Raw genomic sequence first — 21,286 nt, 5'->3', positions numbered from 1 at the left:
TCATGAGGATGCCTATGTGTTTGTCTTTGGGTTCACCTTCTTATAGGGAGGGTGACTTGATCGGGGGAGGGGGAGGGAAATGGGAGGCGGTTGCGGGGAGGAGGCAGAAATCCTTAATAAATAAATAAATAATAAAATAAATAAATTAAAAAAAAGAAAAGTAAAATAAGATAGAGAATTAATTGTATGATGAGAAGATGGACAGATTCCAGAAGCAGTATATTCCTCCCACTCTGAGTTGGGGATCTCAGTGTCTCTCTTTGAAAATTGCTGGATGAAGCTACTTAGGGCTAATAGATTTCATTAGTTTCAGCTTGTGAAGCCATAATTAGTGGAACAACGTAAGCCTGAAGAGAGTTGCTTTATCTTTATTAAACATTTCATATTCGTAAATGTAAACAAAACCAAAAACAGTTGGAGTTTCTCTACATTTGTTAATAAATTTGGTGTAAAATAAAAAAAAAAAAAAGAGTTTGGTAAATGGTACAAGAAGCCACCACACTGGTCCACACATCTTGGGTTAGGGCTACTCAACCGTCAGTTTGTTCCATGGGTCTCTTGTCTTAATCTCCTGATCACTGATATTTACCCACTGATACACAAAAGACAGGGTTCCAGTTACCCTTGAGGGGAGCTGTGGGCCACTATTTCGAAATCCTTTCCTACCTCTTGGGCTAGGGTCATACTAATCTCTGATGCTTGACTTCCCCTTCCCCAGTCCATTCAGGCCCCGGGGGACTCAGCTTGTTTCCCCTCTTTTCATCGCCTCCTCCTCGCAGGCGAAGCAGTACATTCCCACACATGGAACAAGACCCAAGCTTAGCAAAGGCTGTCTGCCAGTGGGTGCCAGCCACTCTGAGAAGAAAAGATGGCCCAGATTCATCCTTTCCTGAGATTGAGAGGAGGCCAGAATCGGAATTGGCTGCCCTACTTCCAGCTCTCAATGCTTTCATTTAGATGTCTTTTATGCATTTGGTTCCTATTATAAGGAATCCAGCTTGCTGCTTTTCAAAGGAAGCCTAAGAGGCCTTACCCAACCCATCAGGATCCCTTCCAAGTAGGGCCCAATGCAGGCATCCTTGCTGTGCAACAGGAAACACATTTGCTATTCCAAAGAGCTCCCATAAGGAGCAGTGGGCTAAACGCCAAAAGGTCAAGGAAGTCACAAGCCCACTCATCACCAAGCTATAACTCAAAGTCAAACATTTGGGTGGTGAATTCACCATAAGAATGTACCAGTTAAGAATTCTGTGATCTTTCTGCAATCACAGCACTTGAGAGGTGGAAGCAGGAGGTTGGAGGAGAGTTCAAGGTCATGTTCAGTTATATCAGGGGTTTGAGGCCATTGGGGGCTATGTGAGACCACGTCTAAGTAACTCCTGAGGCTACTCTCTTCTCTCTCTTAGTGGCTGGTTAAGTGCACGCTCATTTCTAAAGATGCACCAGAACACAAACACGGGAATAACCCCTAAAGTCATACTCAGATACTTCCTCAAACGTTTTACAAGGTAGGTTTACTTATGTACTTCTTTCAGTTCATTGTTGCTATGTGATAGGTACAATGTTCAATCTTGCTTCATTTTTGAAATGAATACTTATCTTTCTTAATTATGTTTGGCTTTGACTAGTTTAAAACAGTTCAGCTTCCATATGGCAAAGGTCATGAAAAACTGGCATCTTCCACCAGCAAACACATTCTCAGCTGGCTGGAAGTAGACGTCCATAGATGTCCCAGCCATTTCTGTGGGATCTGTATTCTGCAGGAGAAGCAGTATAGCTGCAGTCAGAGTACCTGTGAGATAGTAAAAATAGCACATGACGAGGAACAGTGTTGTGCGAGGCTTGGGTCACGGCCGTGCTCCTTTATTAAGCAGCGTGTGGTTGGTTGAAGCAGAAGGACTTCTAATATTGGTTTAAACTACAAAGCAGTGATGGCGGTGATGTCATGAGAGGGCTGGGATTAAAGGGAAAGGACACCCCTGCTCTCCAGCCCCTCCCTTTTCACACTTTCTCAGACATGGCTGTACTGAACGAGAACCCAGCTTCCTGCATTCCTATTCTAAGTCCATCTTGCTATGCTACACTGTAGGGTCAGGGTTCCCTAGAGAAACAGAACCAATAGGATTGGTATCTATCTATCTATCTATCTATCTATCTATCTATCTATCTATCTATCTATCTATCTATCTATCCATCCATCCATCTATCTATCTGTCTATCTAATATATATATTAGATATGTGTATATCATCACATTCCTAAAGAGTTTACTAAACCAGCTCTCACTGAAATAGTAACTACAGTTATCTCACACCTAAAGAGGCTGAGAACAGGCAGTTGCTCCATCCACAGTGGTGCCCTAATAGTCCCAAACTAGGGCCGAGAGCCTGGAGAGCCATGGCTCTTTAGTCTGTGATGGGAGTCTGGACATGTGGGTTCTGCTTTTAGTGATGGGATCCGTAGCAGCAGCAACAGGGTGAGCTAACGTGGAGCAAAAGGGAAAGCCAACTGGGCTGAAGGCAAACACCGTTTCTTCTGGCATGTCCTTTGTGTCTGGTCTGCTGCCAGAGGTGCCACCTACATTTGGGGTGTGCCTTCCCACATCAATTAAGGCAGACAGGACAATTCTTGAGCTGAAGCTCCCTTACTCAAATGATTCTAGTTTGTGGCAAATTGATATTAAAACTAACCATCACCCTGTCATGAAACAGTTAAAACAATCCTCAGGGCTGGGGAAGTGGGAGTGGGCAGGAAGAGAACCTGTAATTCCACTGCTGGCCTATGTCCTGGGTTAACCATGCACCAGCTATGTGACTGTCTTAGCCTTTCTGTACTTGGGTTTTCTTCTCTATAAAATGAAATTAGGGGCTGGGGATGTAGCTCAGCTGGTACAGTATTTGCCTCAAGTGCTTGAAGACTTGGGTTCAGTGTCAAACACCACATAAATTCTGTGTGATAGTTTATGAACATAGTCCCAGCACTCTGGAGAAGGAGCCCAGAGGACTGGAGGTTTAAGGTCAGCCTCATCTACATAGAGAGCTTGAGGCCAGCCTGGGCTACTTGAGACTCTATTAAAAAAAAGAAGAAGAAGAAGAAGAAAAGAAACCGAGGTGGCAGTGGTGAAACTAGAGTCACTCTGTAGGATTTTTGTGGCATGAGAAAACGTACATGAAGAACTTAGAAGGTTCCTGATGGACAGGAAGCCGCAGTGAGTACAAGCATCACCACTACCCTTGCTGTGTGCTTTTCTCTCTATAAGTTAAGGATGAGGAGGGGCTAGGAGCAGACCAGCGCTGCCTCTTTTCAGGGTGGTTTTGTGGTTTCTTCTGAGCTTTATCAATGTAGCCCTCCTCCTGGCGAAGGGGGAAATGCAGGATTTCCGAGTCTCTCTTGGGTATGAGGTTCTGGTTAGGCAATCTGCCCTGCCTGAGGTTTGCTGGGATTATGGGGGCTTGCCACACAGGCCAGTGGTTCAGGACATCTTCGCTTGGGGGTGAGGGAACCAGTAGTGTGGTAGGTTAACCTGGAAAGCTTGTTTTGGAACAGAGCAACTCGGGAAAAGAGAGAAAGTTTTTGTTTGTTTGTTTGTTTGTTTTCCAGGCAGAGGGAGCCAAGGATGGGGGCACAAGGGGCACTGGGTGGGAGTGGGTGATGACTTGTGGGAACGATGAAGTGGGGAACCCAGTCTGGCCACTGGCAGTGGAGTGGGGCCAGAGAACTCAAAGGCAACCCGAGCGATGCCCCAGAGCAGAGGCAATGGCACTGTTGAGACAAAGAACTCTGGGAGAGTGGGGATTAGAGTCAGAGCGAGGAAGGGAATGACTCCAACTCGAGCCAAAGCTTTATTGAGAAATGGAGGTGGGCGGTACCAACCACATTCTGGCCTTGCCCTTTCCAAGATCCGTAGGGACAGGATAGTCATGTCCTTAGCAACTGGGATGTTCTCGTTTATGAGCTCAGAACTCACTGTTCCTATTCATTTAGGATTTATCCCTTCCAGAGGACGGGTGATAAGCTGGGCATGGTAGGGCACACTTGAAACCCCAGCACTCAGGAGATGAAAGTTGGGAGGTCAGGAGTTCAAGCCTTGACTACCTAGGGCATTTGAGGCCAGTCCTGGGAGCTTATCCACATGTTTGGAGGTGCTGTGGGACCCTGGGCTCTGCCCTACTTGAGTGAAAACCACCCTAAATTTCTAAATTATATCATCTATGTATGTATGTATGTATGTATGTATGTATGTATGTATCTATCTATCTATGTACGTATGTATGTATGTATGTATGTATGTATGTATCTATCTATCTATCTATCTATCTATCTATCTATCTATCTGTGTATCTATGTACGTATGTATCTATCTATCTATGTATCTATCTATGTATGTATCTATGTATGTATGTATGTATGTATGTATGTATCTATCTATCTATCTATCTATCTATCTATCTATCTATCTACCTATCTATGTGGTTCTGGAATCTCACCCAATGTTTTGTCCATACTAAGCACTGAGCCACAATGTAGCCTAAAATATCTCTTAAAAGAGGGCTCCTGGGGCTGTGGCTGTGGTCAGTGTTACCTAAGTGACCGACTCCCCAGGGACCCAAGTAAAGTGCCTGGTAGGCATGACAACCCATCTGCAATTCTAGCCCCAGAATTTGGAGGTAGGGGTTTCTCGGAGCAAGCTGGCTGCCTAGACTAACCATACCAGCTAGCTCTGGGGTTGATTGAGATACCTTGTCTCGATGAATAAGGTGGAAGAGTGATAAAGGATAATTCCCCTACAGTCTTGGCCTCTACATGTCCAATCACATCCATCCTGACTTGCATGTGCCCACATGCATGCAAAAACATACATATACACATGCAGGCCTCATATACATGAAAAATTGAAAACCACAAAAGAGGGCTTCTGTGGGCTCATTGTGGTACATGCCTGAAATCACAGTACAAGGAAGGCAGGCAGAGGCAGGAGGATCAAGAGTTTGAGACCATCCTGGAATACATAAAATAGAGTATATATGCAAAATCCAGCCAACCAAACAACAAGGGCTCTGACTTTAGCCCCACCCCCATGCCACAAGTGTGCACCCTTCCAACCGTGCCTTCTCTTCCAACTTCCCATATATGTGGCTTAATTTGCAGTCACTAGACACGGTTGTCAACTGAGAAACACTATGTACTAAAGTTCCTGATGGTTCTTAAAGATGCAGTCAAAAAAGAAGCGAACTTGTTAAGAAATTGCATGTTGCTTAATATTCTTGAAATGATCATATTTTGAATCTATCAGGCTAAAGAAGCAATATTAAAAATCATTGTAGTTAATTTTTCTTTTATTTTAAAAGTGTAGCACCTGGGAAATGCCCAATGAGTGTCAGATTGGCTTATTCTATTTCTTTTGTACCCCACTGATCTGGACCGTGTTTGTGATAGCTTGTAATTGGCTCTCATAAGCTCACAAGGAGTGGTACTATCAGGAGGTGTGACTTTGTTGGAGTGGCTATGGCCTTGTTAGAGGAAGTATGTCACTGTGGGGGCAGGCTTTGAGGTTTCCTATGCTCAGGATACTGTCCAATGTCTCAGTCAACTTCCTGTGGCCTGCATTTCAAGACGTAGCCAACACCACATCTGCCTGCATGCCGCCATGCTCCCAGCCATGATGATGATGATGGCCCGAATCTCTGAAACTGTAAGCCACCCCAATTAAATGTTTTCCTTTTTAAGAGTTGCTGTGGTCATGGTGTCTCTTCACAGCAATAGAAACCCAAGACAGTGTACATATGTATTTTTTTTATTTTTTTCTTATTTCTTTATTTGGGACAGGGTCTCATGTAGTCCAGACTGGCCTCTCTCTTACAGTATAATTGAGGAGAATCTTGAACTTCTGATCCTGCTACCACCTCCTGAGTTGTGGGACTACAAGTCATGTACTGACATAACATATCCAGTTTTTATTACCCCAGGGATCAGACCCCCCCCCCCCAAGGCTTTGTGCTAGAAAAGGACTCGACCAACTGAGCCACATAGCCTGTCCTGGACCCTGTTATTATTCATTAGTTTGTAGTTCTGTAAAATCCAGCTTAGAAGAATGAAAAGTTGACAGCAAGGAAGGAAGAAAGGAAGAGGAGGGAAGGAGAAAAGAGGGAAGTTTCTGTCCCATGAGGTGCATGGGAAGAAGATGAGCTGGTACCCATCTTACAGATGAGTGACTGTGGACCAGTCACCTTGACCTCTCTAGGCTATAATGTGAGTTAGGGTAAAAGCTACTTGACAGGATTATCTCAAGTTTTAGGAAGTCCTGGAGAGCTTCCATTTCAGCGGCGACAGAAATGGCTTTCGCAGCCAGCGGCGGCCCTCTTGCCTTTGTAGCAGCGCGAGGTGGGCAGCTCCGCACGTGTGGGCCCTTGAGGCTGCTCACCGGTGTCAGGAGTTTCTTAAAGTATCCCTCTGGCCCTCTTGGTGCCCATGGAGGTGAGGGCAGGGCACCTCTCGGTGTCATCTTCTCTCCCATGTCTCTCTGCCAGGTTGCAGCTTCTTCATCTGTACTCAGTGTGCTTGCTGGTTGGACTCTTCTCTTTCGTCCCCTGGGGACCTGTCTGGGAAGTTCCACAGTTCCACTGGGAGAACTGTCGGCAAGTCTGGTGGACGAATCTGCTGCTGCTGAATAACTTCGTGTCCGTTCAGAATGCCGTGAGTTACCAAAAGCCCATTTGCGAGGGCGTATGGGTAGAAACAAGGTGTCTCAGTCACATGGTTTGGCCAGTTTCCCAAGGGCCAACCTAAGCCCTATCTCCATAAGTTTGGGGGGCACAGCACCAACTGATGTAGGGGTCCTTGTTATTAAGCAAGAAAGGGCTGCAGTGGTGCTAACGAGGGCGGCCTCTCTGGGTCTCAGGGCAGCTCCCCTCCCCACCAATGCTCTTGAGTTGGTCGCCAGGCCAGAAAGGACAGTTTCTTTGCCTTCACACAGAGAGCCCATGCTGGGGTGAAGCATCACAGCCATGCCCCAACCCCCCTCGATCTTGGTGAACTCTAAATTTCAAACCAGTCTGGATGGAGCTGGTTCACAGCTACAAGAGCTATGCCTTCATAACCCGAATCTTCACCATTGTTCCAGTGTGCTTCCTAGTCCTGTGATAAAACACCATGACCAAAAACAATCTGGGAAGGAACGGGTTTATTTGGCTTATAAGAGTCAGGGCACAATCTCAAGGCAGGAGCCAGAGCAGAGATGATGGAGGCTGGCTTGCTCACCATTACCTGCTCAGTCTGCTTTCTTATATAACCCAGGACCACCTGGCTTAGGATGGCACCACCCACAGTGGGCTGGGCCCTCTCATATCAATCACCAATCAAGAAAATGTTCTCCAGGCTAGAGAGATGGCTCAGAGGTTCAGAGCACGGACTGCTCTTCCAGAGGTCCTGAGTTCAGTTCCCAATAATCACATGGTGGCTCACAACCATCTAGAATGAGATCTGGTGCCCTCTTCTGGCATGCAGGCACACATATAGGCAGAACCCTATATACATAATTTGAGAGAGAGAGAGAGAGAGCGAGAGAGAGAGAGCGCATTGGCTGTTCTTCCAGAGGTACTGAGTTCAATTCCCAGAAACCACATGGTGGCTCACAGCCATCTATAATGGCATTTGGATACCATCTTTTAGCATGCAGGTGTGCAATATATATAAAATAAATCTTAAAAAGGAGAAAATGTTCCCACAGACTTGCCTATAGGTCATTATAATGTGGGCATTTTCTCAGTTTAAGTTCCTTCTTTCCTAAGATGCTGGCTTGTGTCAAGTCGACAAAACAACATTAATACAGTCTAACAGGACAGTAATGGACTTGGCGTGAAGGAAACGGAGGTAGCTATGACTCAGCCATGTCCTTAAGTCCTCCCATGATAGACTGGCTGGCAGGTCCCTAGTTCTCGCCCATAACAACTCATTCATGAGATGGCCAAGTCCAGCAGCTTGGACAGGGTGTCATCCGTGCTGACCTCTGGCAGATGAGGGCAAGTCTGTCATAGGGTCCCAGGAGAGAGGTGGGCCATCTTCCTGGATGCAGACTGGCTTGGGCTACTATAGAAATCAGGGGCAAGGACAGTAGTTGCCTCTTTGAGTGGAAGCTACTGTAGATTTTTGGAAGCACAGGTGCCAAGCACCTCAAGCCTGACCATTCGTACTTCCTCCATGGCAAAGGTGTGTTTTTACCTGTAGACAAAGCTTCCCTCTATGTTGAGGAAGTTTGGGCTCCTTTGGGCCCTGGGACCCAAAGTGACAGGAAAATTTGCCCCCGGGAATTTCTTTAAGTGAGATAAAACATGACAATGACTGACTTAATTTACCATGAGCGTGGAGAGTTGGTGGGTCCCTGTGGCTTTGGCCAGACATCCACGTTGGTTCTAGTGGGAACTGTTGAGTGTAAGCAAAAAAATTGTTTTTAAAAGAACACAATTTCTCCACCTAGAGCTGGGAGTGGGAACCAGGCAAGAGAAAGAACCTCGCTGGCTTTTTGGAATTCCAGTCACACCATAAGGACAGCCACCTCCTACATTCCTGAATCATGACCCCAGTCAGTTCCCATGACTGTCCTAGGAGACAAGCTATATTGGTCTTTAGAAACAAGAGAGAAATGTGTCTGAATCTCGAAACCGTGATGAGGCTTGGTCCAAAGACCCCTGTGAGGAACAATGGAGGCTACCTAATTCCTCTTCCTATAGCAACTGCCCCGCCCACCTGCTCAACAGACCAAACAACAGTAGACACTCAACGTCCTTGCTACCTGGAAGGGAGGAGTCACGTTTACCTCTCCTTTTTCTCCCCTCCAGTGCAATGGCTGGACTTGGTACCTGGCCAATGACTTCCAGTTCCACCTCATCACTCCGCTGCTCTTCTTTGTCCATGGAAAGTGGGTCTGAGACGTCCCGTCTGCGCCCCCTACGCCCCCGCATGGGTCCTTGGGCTTGGAACTCTCAGAGATGGCGCCCCCCATCCCCCGCAGGGGTCCTTGGGCTTGGAACTCTCAGAGATGGCGCCCCCCCTCCCTTGCATGGGTCCTTGGGCCTGGAACTCTCAGAGAGGTTCCAGTTTTGTAGAAAGCAGTCTTTCCAAGTTTAGAAAATTAACTTTTCCAGAAATGGAGGCACCGTCCCCTCTCCTGCCCTCCTTCCGCGTCCTCTTTCAGCCACGCATAAATCAGTGTGTTTCCCCCAGATTTATCACCAGTGTGTGTGAAACCCGGTGCTCAGCGTTTTCCATCCCAGCTGTTCACATAAACATACCCACATATTGACACAGCCCGCATACCTGTCAGTCTCAGGATTTATATTCCGTTTTTATGGTCGGGTATCTAGACGGTGCCCGATTTTTCACGATTATAAATGACAGCCCTGGAACACTCGACTTTTGCTTGTAGCTATTTCCATGGGGACGTATTTCTACGTGGAGTTACCGGGTTAAAGGGTGGCAGCGATTCCCAAGTGTTTGTTACATACTGGGAAATTACTCCCTGGGAAGAGGGAAGTAATTTACAGTGCCCTGAGCAATGTATCAATATACCTGCTGCCCCTCAGCAGTATCTATCACCTTAATCGTGTTAGTTTTAGGAACACTTTACAGTCTCAGTAACTCACAGGGAGATTTACAGCATGCCATTTAAAAAGCAAATTTATGATTCTTTCTTGTTAAAATATGTGTTCAATTTAGGAAACATTAGGATTAAGAGAAAGGAAAATACTCACCCCAGTCCATCACTCCTGGCAAACTAGGTTCCCTCTTTAGTCTCTGGTGCTGTCTTTTCTGACTTTTGTCCTGCCCAGTTTTTAAAAGACAAAAGCATGCTGCTCTAATAGCTTAAAACAGTTTTACTATATTATTTTACTGATTGTAAATATTACTGTAATGTCTGCCTAACAACATTCCGTTTCCTGCATGAACTATAATTTATTTGTACCTTCTCCCATTGTTTTATACTTGGATTGTTTCCAGTTTTATGCTTTCATAAATAACTTCCCATGAATATTTTCACGACAACCATTTGTCTCCAACTCTAGTGTTCCTTCGGAATGCTTATCCTAAGGAGAATCAATGGGTCAAAGGGCATGCGTGTCTAACAGCTCTTGAGTCACAACGGGAAACTACTTTTAAAAAATGGAGATACGTGTGGTCCACATGGTCCGCATTTCTGTGCGACGGCAGATCCTGGCAGTGCCCATCTGCCCGTTCTGTTCCGAGGAACCAGACAGAACCTCACTTAGAGCCGGCGTCCTCAGGCTTTTCCCTTGCTGCAGAACCCTGCAGTATGTCAGCTGGGCTCCTTCATGTACAGAGCCAGAGTGTGCAGGAATTAATGTAGGTAGCCACCTGTGGAGCAGAAGACATTGGCGATAGGCTATTTTCCCTCATCCCCCCAGACAGTTCTGAGGCATATTCATAAGCTAGAGAATATTCTGGAAGAACCGAGTGCTGACCTTCTCAACAGCTTACCTTCTATTGGTTCTCTCCCTGTCTTCTTGCTCTCCCCGCCCCCCCTCCCACACTAGCCTCCCACATCCAGACATTTGTCTCAGGCTTACGCTGGCATGGAAAGCTGGGTTCTCGTCCCTGCTTTCTCCTCCCCCTCCCTCCCCTTCCCTGGAGTGGGTGGCTGTGTCATGTCTGTGTCCCATCCTGCCTTGAACAGCTCACTTCTCTCCTAAGTCAACCACCACGAATGTCCGTATAGTGTTCTGTAGATGATAAGCAATGTTCCCAAGAACGGTCTCCTTTGGAGCCACAGTATAAGCTTCTGCGCAGGGTAGGCAAGGGTGCCATTACTATCCTTGTCTAGAAGAGAAACCCAAGTGTAAGTTCTATCTGCAGTCTCACTGCTGGTTAGTGGTCAAGATCAGGCAGTCCAGCCGTCCAGCTTTCCCTGCTCCGTTGAAGCCCTGCTCACGCCCTCCCCTGTTCCCCTTAACCCCCCCTTTTCCTTTGAAAGCATGGCCCCAGGTTTCCTGGGATCACAGCACCTCATTCACTCTGTGGTGAAGGCCACTGAAAGACGTTTTCCTCTGCCCTCGTCTACAGAAATAAACGTGTCCTCGTCCTCCTCGGGGCCCTGCTGTTCCTGACATCTTTCTCGGCCACTGCTCTGCTCACGTTGGTTTATAAACTTCCAGTGGCATCTCCGTCAGCAGCCAGGTAACACGGTTCCAGCCTGGTCAATCCTCTCTGTCCCTTGCTTGACCTCACCAGGGCCAGGCTATCCCAGGGAGGCATGCAGAATCATCAGGATGTTTGTCCCATGCCCATCAACTTAGGAAAAAATGGGCTCTACACCTTTGATCTGGATGAAAGTTCCAAATTTCCCAACTTAAAACTCGCAGGCAGCGTGGGTCTTCTAGTATGTGTTTGGCTCAAGGAAATGCTTCTTAGATGACAGGAGCACCCCCATGTGGCTGAATTGGGTTACTCCCTTAGTGTAGCAGATGTCTTGCTGGATGGAGAAACTGAACCCACAATAAAGTTGGAGTTACCTCTTCAAGGCCATACAGCAGCTAGGGTGGCATAGGTGTTATTTGAACTTAGGATCTAACTCCAAAAGCTCCTTTGCCTCAACAATAAACTACTTATGATCCTGCCGTGTACCTCTGTGTATTAAACAGGAGCAAGAACTCTTCTCAATCCAGCAGTCGGAGCCACACAAGTGAAAATCAATTGGCCCAGGTGGCAGCTCAGATTCTTCCAAAAGCCACCTGGCTGCAACCTTTACTTGCTGGCTTCAGACCAGCCACCCTGGTCTCTCCCAAGTTTGTGCTTCTGCTGTTCTCCCAGTCTAGAACGATCTTCCATTAGCATCTGAGATCTGTCAGGGTTGCCCCCAACGCTTCTTTCAGATGTCCATGCAAATGTCACATTTTCCAAAGCAACCCTTCCTGACTTCCCAATAAAACCAGACTAAAGGGGCTGGGAGGATAGCTCAGTCAGTGCTTCCAGGAAAGCAACAGGGACCTGAGTGCACTCTGAACCCCCTTCTCTCTTACACACACACACACACACACACACACACACACACACACACACACACACACCAGAGTGTCATAGTGTATGCTTATAATCCCAATGCTGTGGGGGTGGAGACGGGTAGATCTGGGGATTGCTGGCCAGCCAGCCTAAACTACTTGGTGATTTCTGCGGCCAATAAGAGATTATCTCTTAAACAACCAACCACCACCACCAACAACAACAAAAAGCCCCAACCACTGCCACCAAAGAACATGGCATGGTTCAGAGAGAGAGAAGGTGCTATAAACCCGAGGGTGCAGATTCAATCCTGGGACCCACATGGTGGAAGGAGAGAACTGATCCCCGTTTGCTGTCGATGGACCCCCCCTGTGGCACACGTACATGAGCACACACCAACAAACAAATTTAAACTAAAAGGTGGACCTGCTGCTGGGTTCAGAGACATAATTTGGGAATCACAACATTGAATAGTGTGGTTTTCTTCTTTCTTTCTCTTCCTTCCTGTTTTTTTTTGGTTTTGTTTTGTTTTTTTCTTTTTTTGAGACTGGGTCTCCCTATGCAGCACTTGCTGTCTTGGAACTGGCTATGTAGACCAGGCTGGTTCAGAACTCACAAAGATCTGCCTGTCTCTCCTTCCCAAGTGTTCACCACCATGCCCCAGCCCTCAAACGTCTCAGGCTCTTTTGGAATGCCCCTTCTCTCACAGATCCTCTGGGTGCTATGTTCATTCCTAGAGGCAGTGGATCAGCCACCACAAAGGAGCATTTAAAACAAATGAAGTCATCAGATATCTTTGAGAACTGGGCTCAGAGCCCAAGGGAATTTAGAATGTAAACAAAGCAGCTGTGACCCAAGGCCCTAGAGTTTAGGGTCTAGACTGTCGCTGTGTGTAGCTCATTATTGGGAGATCTGGCTCTAGCTGTGTGGATCACCCCAGAGGACATCCTCTTTTCCTCGTCCAGCTCCAAACTGAGCCTCTGCCTCGCTTCCTCCTTTGTTTCCAGTGAGAAGGAGGCTGTGCTGTATTTCTCAGAGTATTACACCAAGCCCTACTGCCGGTGCGGCCCGTTCCTCGTGGGCCTCTTCTTGGGCATGTTCATGCATTCAGACTACGCAACAAACATTCTCAAAAACACGGTACGTTGTTCCCTTGCCTCCCTGTCAGGGCATCAGCCTGGCTGGGATTGATGTGGCTTCTCTGACCTGGCGCTTCCAAGCCAAGTGCAGGCAGAGCCAGGCTGCTGGATTCGTTCCTGGGCTGCAGTGTGCTGTGCAGCCATACCAAAGCATGAGGAGTCAGCCAGAGTCCGGCCCTCTTTCCTGAACTAAAGGACCAAGAATCCGATTGCACTGTTGGGCTACACCCGTTGGCCTCCAAGGGTTCTGTTTGACCTTCATTGGCCTTGGCTTTGTATAGACAGTTCAGAGAAGAGATCCTGGTCCTGGGGAAATCTTATATAACTCACAGTAACACCAGGAAATAGGATTTTCTGGATGTGTTGACTCATATCTTTAACCCCAGCACTCGGGAGGCAGAGGCAGGCAGATCTCTGTGAGTTCAAGGCCAGCCTGGTCTACAGAGTGAGTGTCAGGACAGGGTCCAAAGCTACAGAGAAACCCTCTTTTGAGAAACCAGCCCTCTTCCAACCCTGCAAATCCCCCCAAACCAAAAACCAAATAAGACAAACAAACAAAACCCCCAAACCAAACCAAAAAAATCCTAAAAAAACAAAAAGCAAAAAAATCACCCCAACAAGAAGCAAGCAAACAAAAAGATCCATCAGGACAAGTGGCTGTATCGAAGAGGGTATCTCTGCCATGTTAGTGTTTGGGTGTTCTGTACATGCACCGTCTGACTGTAGAATATAACACAGAGCCATCAGAGAGACTCTTGAAAACAGCCAGCAACTCGAGGCTACAGGGAGAGCAGGGTATTAGCAAAGGGGAGAAGGTAAGGCAAAGAGGAAGCATCGGGGAACCACGTTAAGGGCAGTGTCAGGTTGGGAGTTGGCCTTGAACTCACAGTTCTACTGCTTTGGTCTCCTGAGCAACAGGATTACAGGGACATGCCACCCCACCCAGCTCATCTCATCCTGTATAGTCACACACACCCTCCCCCAGCACTGTTCCTAACCACTGCCTCCCCCTAAGCTGATCTTTAATTTTAGTGAAATCTGGAGTCATTAAGGTTTGCACACAGAGATCAGAAGCGACAGAAATGGCACTGAAGAAGTGAGCGTAAGCAAAAGGACGCAGCGATTCATGAGCTGTGGCCTGCCTCTCGTTCCCCTCAGGTGCAGGCCATGCTGGGCTGGGCTTTCTCTCTGCTGACCCTGTTTGCGGTTGTCGCCCTGGCATACATAGTGGATGATGCTTCACCAGCCTCCTCCGTGGCTGCTGCCATCTACCAGGCCCTGCACCGGACCCTATGGGCAGCGGCCGTGGGCTGGGTCATCTTTGCCTGTCAGGAAGGCTATGGAGGTAGGAGGGGACCACTGGCTCTGCTCTTGGGCTCACACCCTGTCCCAGAGGGTGACAAAGTTGAAAGATGAGGTGCGCATGCAGAGGTAAGGAGGAATAGTGGATCCCAACTCAGGAAGAGCGCCTTGTCTTCATCCTTGGGGTAAATAACTCTCATATATTATTTTCAGTTTTTGTGTTGGTTCTTGTCTAGTTAAGAGGCTAGACAGGAACTCTGAAAAATAGTGAAACAATGATGTGGTGTGAACAGGCTCTGGTCACACCCATCTTAGGCCTCAGTTTCCATCTGAGAGGAGGAGGCTAAGAGTCACTAAAGACCCCATCCATAAGTGGAGAGAATATTTTTGTGCCATTGGCTTTTGATGTGCAGGGGGCAAGAAGATGAAGGGCATATATAGAAAGAAAGGAACTTTCTCCTGGAGAGAGAGAGAGAGAGAGAGAGAGAGAGAGAGAGAGAGAGAGAGAGATTCAAGACTCCTGGCATTTTCCTCCCTTTCTCTGTTTGGCCTGAGGTAGGGATGAGGTAAAGAGGTACCTCCAAACATCACTCAGGCACCATCCAGAAAAATCTCCATTTCCAAACTTCTTTGAATCCTTAAAGATGGAACAGAGCCCGGGGGTGGGGTGGGCAGGACAGCTGTGAACTCTTAGGGATGTCACTGGATGAGTTTAGAATTAGGCTGTAGATGAGAACTCCTCAGCCTCAGCCAACGTGGTGGGAACTCGTGGCTTAAAGAGAAAACAGGCGGTCCCAACTTGCTGATTGAACACAGGTCTTCCTCATGGAAACAGTTACAAAGGGACCCGGGTCTTACCAGTGGTTCTGGGATAGACTGTTTCCAGGGCTAGTCACTTAATTGCATAAATGTGTCTGTATGTTTGTTTTGTGCCAGACAACATTCTATATATTTGAGATCCAGCAAAAGATGAGAAAGAAGTCTTCCCTTGCAAGGCGTTGCAATAGAACAGTGGCAGAGAGGAGGCTAGGAGATACCAAGAGACAGATAGGGGCAGCAGGGACTGGAGAGATGACTCAGCAGTTAAAGAGTGTTTGTGGCTGAAGTTCCTAGGTTTGGTTCTAGCACCCATGTTGGGCAGCTCATAACCACCTCTAGCTCTAGTTTGAGGGTATCCAATACCGTCTCCTGGCCTCAAAGAGACAAATGCACACATGTATGCACACACACACCACAGGCTTGTGACTGTCCCTCTTCCCACCAGGTCTGGTGACACGTGTGCTTTCTTGTGGCATCTGGAGTCTCCCAGCTAGGATCAGTTATGCCTGCTACCTCGTCCATCCCATCGTGATCATTCTCTATAACGGACTGCAGGAGACCCTCATCCACTATTCTGACACCAATATGGTGAGCAAGTACTTGGTCCTTGGCCCTGTCCTAGCTCCACCTCTCGCTCTTCCTGAGCGGCAGAGCACACAGCTGGCTTTGTTAGGAGCTGGCTTTGTGCTGCTCTTTCCTAGAGTGGCTCTGCTCTCTGATTCAGCTGCAGAAGGGAGGGGGAGAGCTTCAGACCAGGGAAAACTGGAGGAAGAGGGCTTCAGTCTGGGAAAAACTGTTTGAATGTTTGGGACTGTTTATTACCTGTTCTGTTTCACAGCATTAGGGCAGTATACTCTCAGATCCAAACATTGGAGCGGGGGCAATGGAATAAGCTGTCCACTGTACTCTCTTTGTCCACAGTTCTATCTTTTCTCTGGACACTGTGTGCTGACCTTCCTCTGTGGGCTGGCCTTGACGCTGTTCATCGAGCGGCCATGGCAGGAGCTGAAGTGGGGTCTGTGGGGACCAGAGCCTGCTGGTCCATGAGCGTTTCAGCTAAAACACAAGAGAACCACAGCCCACCTGTCTGTGGCTCTTGGAAGGAATGTGAATCTGACTTTGTGAACATTTACTGTGTACAATATGTACAGATAACCTGTGGTCACCATAAAAAACAATTCTATCATGATTTTTAAAATAATTGTACAACAATCTCTCTCTCTTGGCTTAGATTTGATTTTCTGTATCGGCAACCACGGTGTTAAAGTATTAAAATGAAGGCCAGGTGATGTGGGATGTCCTTCTGTATATGTGTTGCTTTTATTTGTTGATGAATAAAGCTGTTTTGGCAGATGATTTAGCAGAGTAAAGTCAGGCAGGAAATGCAAACAGAGTTATATAGAGAGAGTAGGCGGAGTCAAGCAGATGCCAGTCAGCCAACTGAGGGAACAAGACATTTAGAAAATGAGGCAACACCATGACCATGTGGCAATACACAGATTAATAGAAATGGGTCAATTTAAGATGTAAGAGCTAGCTAGAAATAATCCTGAGCCATTGACTGAACAGTGTTATAATTAATATAAGTTTCTGTGTGGTTATTTGGATCTGGGTGACCAGGAAATGAAAGTACAATTTCTGTTTACAAATGGCACCCAAACATTTGGCAGCAATTTCCACATAAATCCTGAGAAAGTTTTAAAAAAAGGATTCTAGACAGAAAAGAGCAGAATCAAGTGCTTTGTCTGCATGTTGTTATACTTGATAGATTTTTAACTTTACCTCAGGTCCTCAGGGTGGATGACCCACTAACATTCATGACTCAGCAGACTTTGTCAACATAGGTTTTTAAGAGTCAACTTTCCTAAAACATGGTTCCTGTCTTGAGTTGAATTGTATCATTCCCCTAATAGAGACCTATTGAGGTTCTAGTCCCCCATACCTCACAATGTTGCCTTTTTAGAGAGAGAGATTTTCAGGGTACTTATGTTAAATGAAGTCTCTGCGAAGTAAGGCTCCATTTAATGACTAGTGTCCTTCTAAAAAGAAACATACATTCTCTCTCTCTCTCTCTCTCTCTCTCTCTCTCTCTCTCTCTCTCACACACACACACACACACACACACAGAGAGAGAGAGAGAGAGAGAGAGAAGATGACTTGAAGACACTGGATGAAGATGACCGTCTTCCATCTTAGGAAGGACTAAACATTTCTGGCCATAAGCACCAGAGGTAGCAAGGAAACCTGTTTTAGAGCTCTAGAGGAGTGTGGTCCTACACACAGACACACAGAGACACACTCACATGCATACACAAATACTCACATGCACACACACGTTCACTCATCTGTACTCACACACATTCATACACACTCACACTTATACACGTTCACACTCACACAGTGCACTCATACACACACACTCACACGCAAACACAGATACTCAAGCACACACATTCACTCTCCTGTACTCACACATTCACACACACACTCTCACACATATATGTTCACATTCACACAGTGCACTCACACACACACACGCAAACACAGATACTCAAGCACACACATTCACTCTCCTGTACTCACACATTCACACACACTCTCACACATATATGTTCACATTCACACAGTGCACTCATACACACACACTCACACATACATACATGCATGCAATGGACATCTGGCTGCCAGCATCATGAGACAGATGAATATTTCTGTGTTTTTTAAAGATAGTTAACTATAGTATTTTGTTATAGCAGCCCTAGGAAGTTATAGTGGTCCCCTTAATCTACAGAGATTACATTTCAGGAGTCCCCCAGTACATGGCTGAAGTCGCAGACTATTAACCCCTGTATGTTCTGTTTCTCTGTATTCATTTGTATCTATGATAAAGTATAATTTGTAAACTAGGTGAAGAAAGAAATAATAAGTAATAGTAAGTAACTCATAGTAGGATAATTATACTGCAATATACGAATTCTATAACCTTGTAAGCAATATATTGCAACAGATGTTTCCTGAATGTGGCCCCTCCTCTCTTGAAGAAAGTACTTTGTCTCTTCGGCTATCTGAAGCACCAGCATCATCACTCTTGGGCTTTGGGGTTGTTATTAATTACAGTCAGGGGTTACCTAAACACAAACTCTGTGGCACTGAGGTTCTGATCTGTTCCTAAGTGAAAACAGGGAGGCATTGACTGTCACACCAAGGAGTGATTCATCTTTGGGGAGAATATGGACAGAAACTTCATCACAGGAGTGATTGAAAGCAGGAACTGCTTCTGAAAGTTTCTTCTTAGCATGTTCAGACAGTGGATAGCTGTGAATACTGAGTTCTGGGAACACAAAACACCAGGGACAGTAGACTGTAGGTATGTAAGTGCTGGGCGAAACGAACCAAGAATGAAGGGACCTTGTGAATGACTTTTCTCTCATCCTGTCGATTTCTAGCGAGGAGAGATACAGGGGATGCTTGCATGACCACGGGAGAATCTGGGTCCCAAAGTTCCCGACTTTGAGTCTCTTTCTAGGTGTGTAACAGGGTGTTAGCAGATATCTAACATTGTTGATAATGCAGCTGCCTTTGATTACTTAATAATGGAAATACGAGGTAGAATGATGGGAAAAGCAAGCCAGTAAGTAGCATTCCTCTATGGCCTCTGCATCAGTTCCTGTCTCCAGGTGCCTGTCTTAAATTCTGTCCTGACTTGCCCCTGGGATGGAGTGTGGTCTGAGAGGATTGTAAGTTGAAATAAATTGTCTCACCCCTCAAAAAACCAACCACCAACCAAACAAATGCTAAGAGTGATAAGGCCACAAGGCACTCAGGTCTGGATATGTTCTCTCTGTTGTGTAGGAGACGTGGAAGGAAAATCATTGCATGGTGGGAGGACTAAAATCATCAAATCCCCCGACTAGACATACAATGGCTGCTGGGCGGTGGTGGCGCACGCCTTTAATCCCAGCACCCAGGAGGCAGAGACAGAGGCAGTCGGATCTCTGTGAATTTGAGGCCAGCCTGGTCTACAGAGCTAGTTCCAGGACAGGCTCCAAAGTTACAGAGAAACCCTGTCTTGAACCTCCCTCCCCTCAAAAAGAGACATATGATGGCTATCGCTGGCCTTTTCCAGGCAGCGAAGGAGCAAAGCACAGCTTCGGGGAAGAGTCTGGCTTCATCTGGGCGGTTCATTCTCTCCTCGAATACAGTCACCAAATTGGCTTTTGGGCAACCCTGACCTTCAGCAAGTTCCTTGAGTGCCCCCTGGTGGCTTCGCAGGCATCTGAGCCCTCAAGCTTTTTCTTTTTAAAATTGTATTTAGTTTCCCTTTTCTGGGCAGGGAATAGTGGGGTTGGGGATTCGCTCTGCCAACTCCTCTCATGTCCCTTCCACTCCCTATCACTTTATGACCTCATCTTTGTTGTTACTACTAACATACATAAACATACCACACCACACTAACACACACACACACTCAGTCACACAACCTTTCAAGACTATCTAGTGCCGCTTGTATGTGTATGTCTTTAGGGCTGACCCCTTAGGGTTAGATAGTCTATCAGGGGCCTGTCCCCATGAACTGATTCTTCCTTTCTCAGCAGTCCTTAATTGCCTGTAGCTTTCATCTAGGGATGGGGCTTTGCGAGATTTTCCCATTCACGATAGAAGGTCATCAGGTGGTCACAGTGGAGGGCTTGTTTAGATGACCACATTGTTGAGATTTAACGGGCACAACTTTTCTCTCATATATAGAAGAAGGTGCTATCTTGCTGCAGCGGTTCCGTGAGCCTTTTAACTTAATAAGGCTGCACAGGAACGCTTGAGGACTGGTGCGGAGAGGGCTTGGGGGCTTGGGGGGCTGGGGGTATGCCCAGATGGGGTGACTACCAATGTGGCTGGGCACCCTTGGGAAATGGACTGATCCGCCAACTTGTCCTGCCGCTCCATAGCCAAATTCTTCCAGTTGTGTGAGGCTTTAGACACAGGACCCGTGAGAATAGATTTCTAGTGACTAACACAGCCTCAGAAGACCTTTATAAAAATAAAAATACCCTCCCTGTTATTGTAGTTCCATAAATATAAAGGGAGGAATAAAGAAACTTAACTTTTGTTTCTATTTGAAAATACAAAATCTATAGAATGTTTGAAATTATTTGAATCCTGAAACAACTATGTTAAAGAATATGATATTTATGAGACAAAGATTTGGTGATCAGTAGGTATTTGATGATATTGAGGGCTTAGCATTTTCTGTAGTAATGGCACTGTGGTTATATTTATTTTAAAAAGCCTTTATTTTTAGATACATATTGAGATACTAATGGATAAAATTATATAATAAAATCTGATTTCTGCCTCCAAATACTGCTGGAAAGGACTGGAATACAGGACAGGCCACTGTTGGGGACCCTGAATTTTCTCTGACCCTTTGCCTGCCAGAGTGAACAGCTTGTTTTCCTGTGCTTACAGCTGCTCTGGGCACGAGACCTTCATGAGTTCTGATGACAGGGGAGTGGTTTCTGGTGGGCTTGCAGCTGAAAAATCCCGAGACTTAGGGCATGGCCATTAGTCAAGAAGAGCTTTATATAAGCTGCCCTGGAACACAATAAAGGGAGCATTCTTGTTTCGAGAACCCCCCCCCCCCCCCCCCGCGTGTGCGTGCACGTGCTTGTGTGGGTGTTTCAGTCTCCAGCCCCTTGCCCAACTCGCAAACCGTCCCATGGTGTACAGGCGGGACGCCACAGCCCACCAGCAAGATGAGTTGTGTATCTGGTTTTTGAAGCTGGTCAATGGGTTTATGGGGCTTCATTATACATTTTCTCCAATTTTAGACATGTTTGAAACTCAGGTAGTAACGAAAAAACAAATTTATAGGAATAGCACTTTCAAGGTGGAGAGTCGGTGTGTGGATGCTCCCATCAATTCTTCTAAATGGGTTTCATCACCACCTACGCACCACCTGTGGAGAAAAACAGGCGGAAGGTGGGCAATGCTTCTCAACCCCGATGGAGTCCCACAGCGTCT

The 21,286-nt window shown here is 46.5% G+C and overlaps 1 protein-coding gene across 1 annotated transcript in view; it reads left to right on the top strand.

Moving 5' to 3' along the window:
• The window catches only part of LOC142848620 (O-acyltransferase like protein), a 39,515-nt gene extending 22,993 nt beyond the window's left edge, over positions 1–16,522 (top strand). Inside the window, exons 8-15 of the mRNA XM_075970825.1 lie at positions 1,407–1,508; positions 6,527–6,692; positions 8,834–8,913; positions 11,073–11,186; positions 13,016–13,148; positions 14,306–14,492; positions 15,714–15,856; positions 16,190–16,522. Of these exons, the coding sequence (XP_075826940.1) occupies positions 1,407–1,508; positions 6,527–6,692; positions 8,834–8,913; positions 11,073–11,186; positions 13,016–13,148; positions 14,306–14,492; positions 15,714–15,856; positions 16,190–16,315 (1,051 nt within the window). The 3' untranslated portion in view covers positions 16,316–16,522. The remainder of the gene's footprint in view (positions 1–1,406; positions 1,509–6,526; positions 6,693–8,833; positions 8,914–11,072; positions 11,187–13,015; positions 13,149–14,305; positions 14,493–15,713; positions 15,857–16,189) is intronic.
• The last annotated feature ends 4,764 nt before the right edge of the window (positions 16,523–21,286 follow it).

The sequence above is a fragment of the Microtus pennsylvanicus genome, chromosome 4 (assembly GCF_037038515.1).
Source record: "Microtus pennsylvanicus isolate mMicPen1 chromosome 4, mMicPen1.hap1, whole genome shotgun sequence".
In the NCBI taxonomy this organism is placed as follows: Eukaryota; Metazoa; Chordata; class Mammalia; order Rodentia; family Cricetidae; genus Microtus; species Microtus pennsylvanicus.
The sequence above is the reverse complement of the archived record's forward strand: the minus strand, read 5'-3'. Positions and strand labels throughout refer to the sequence as shown.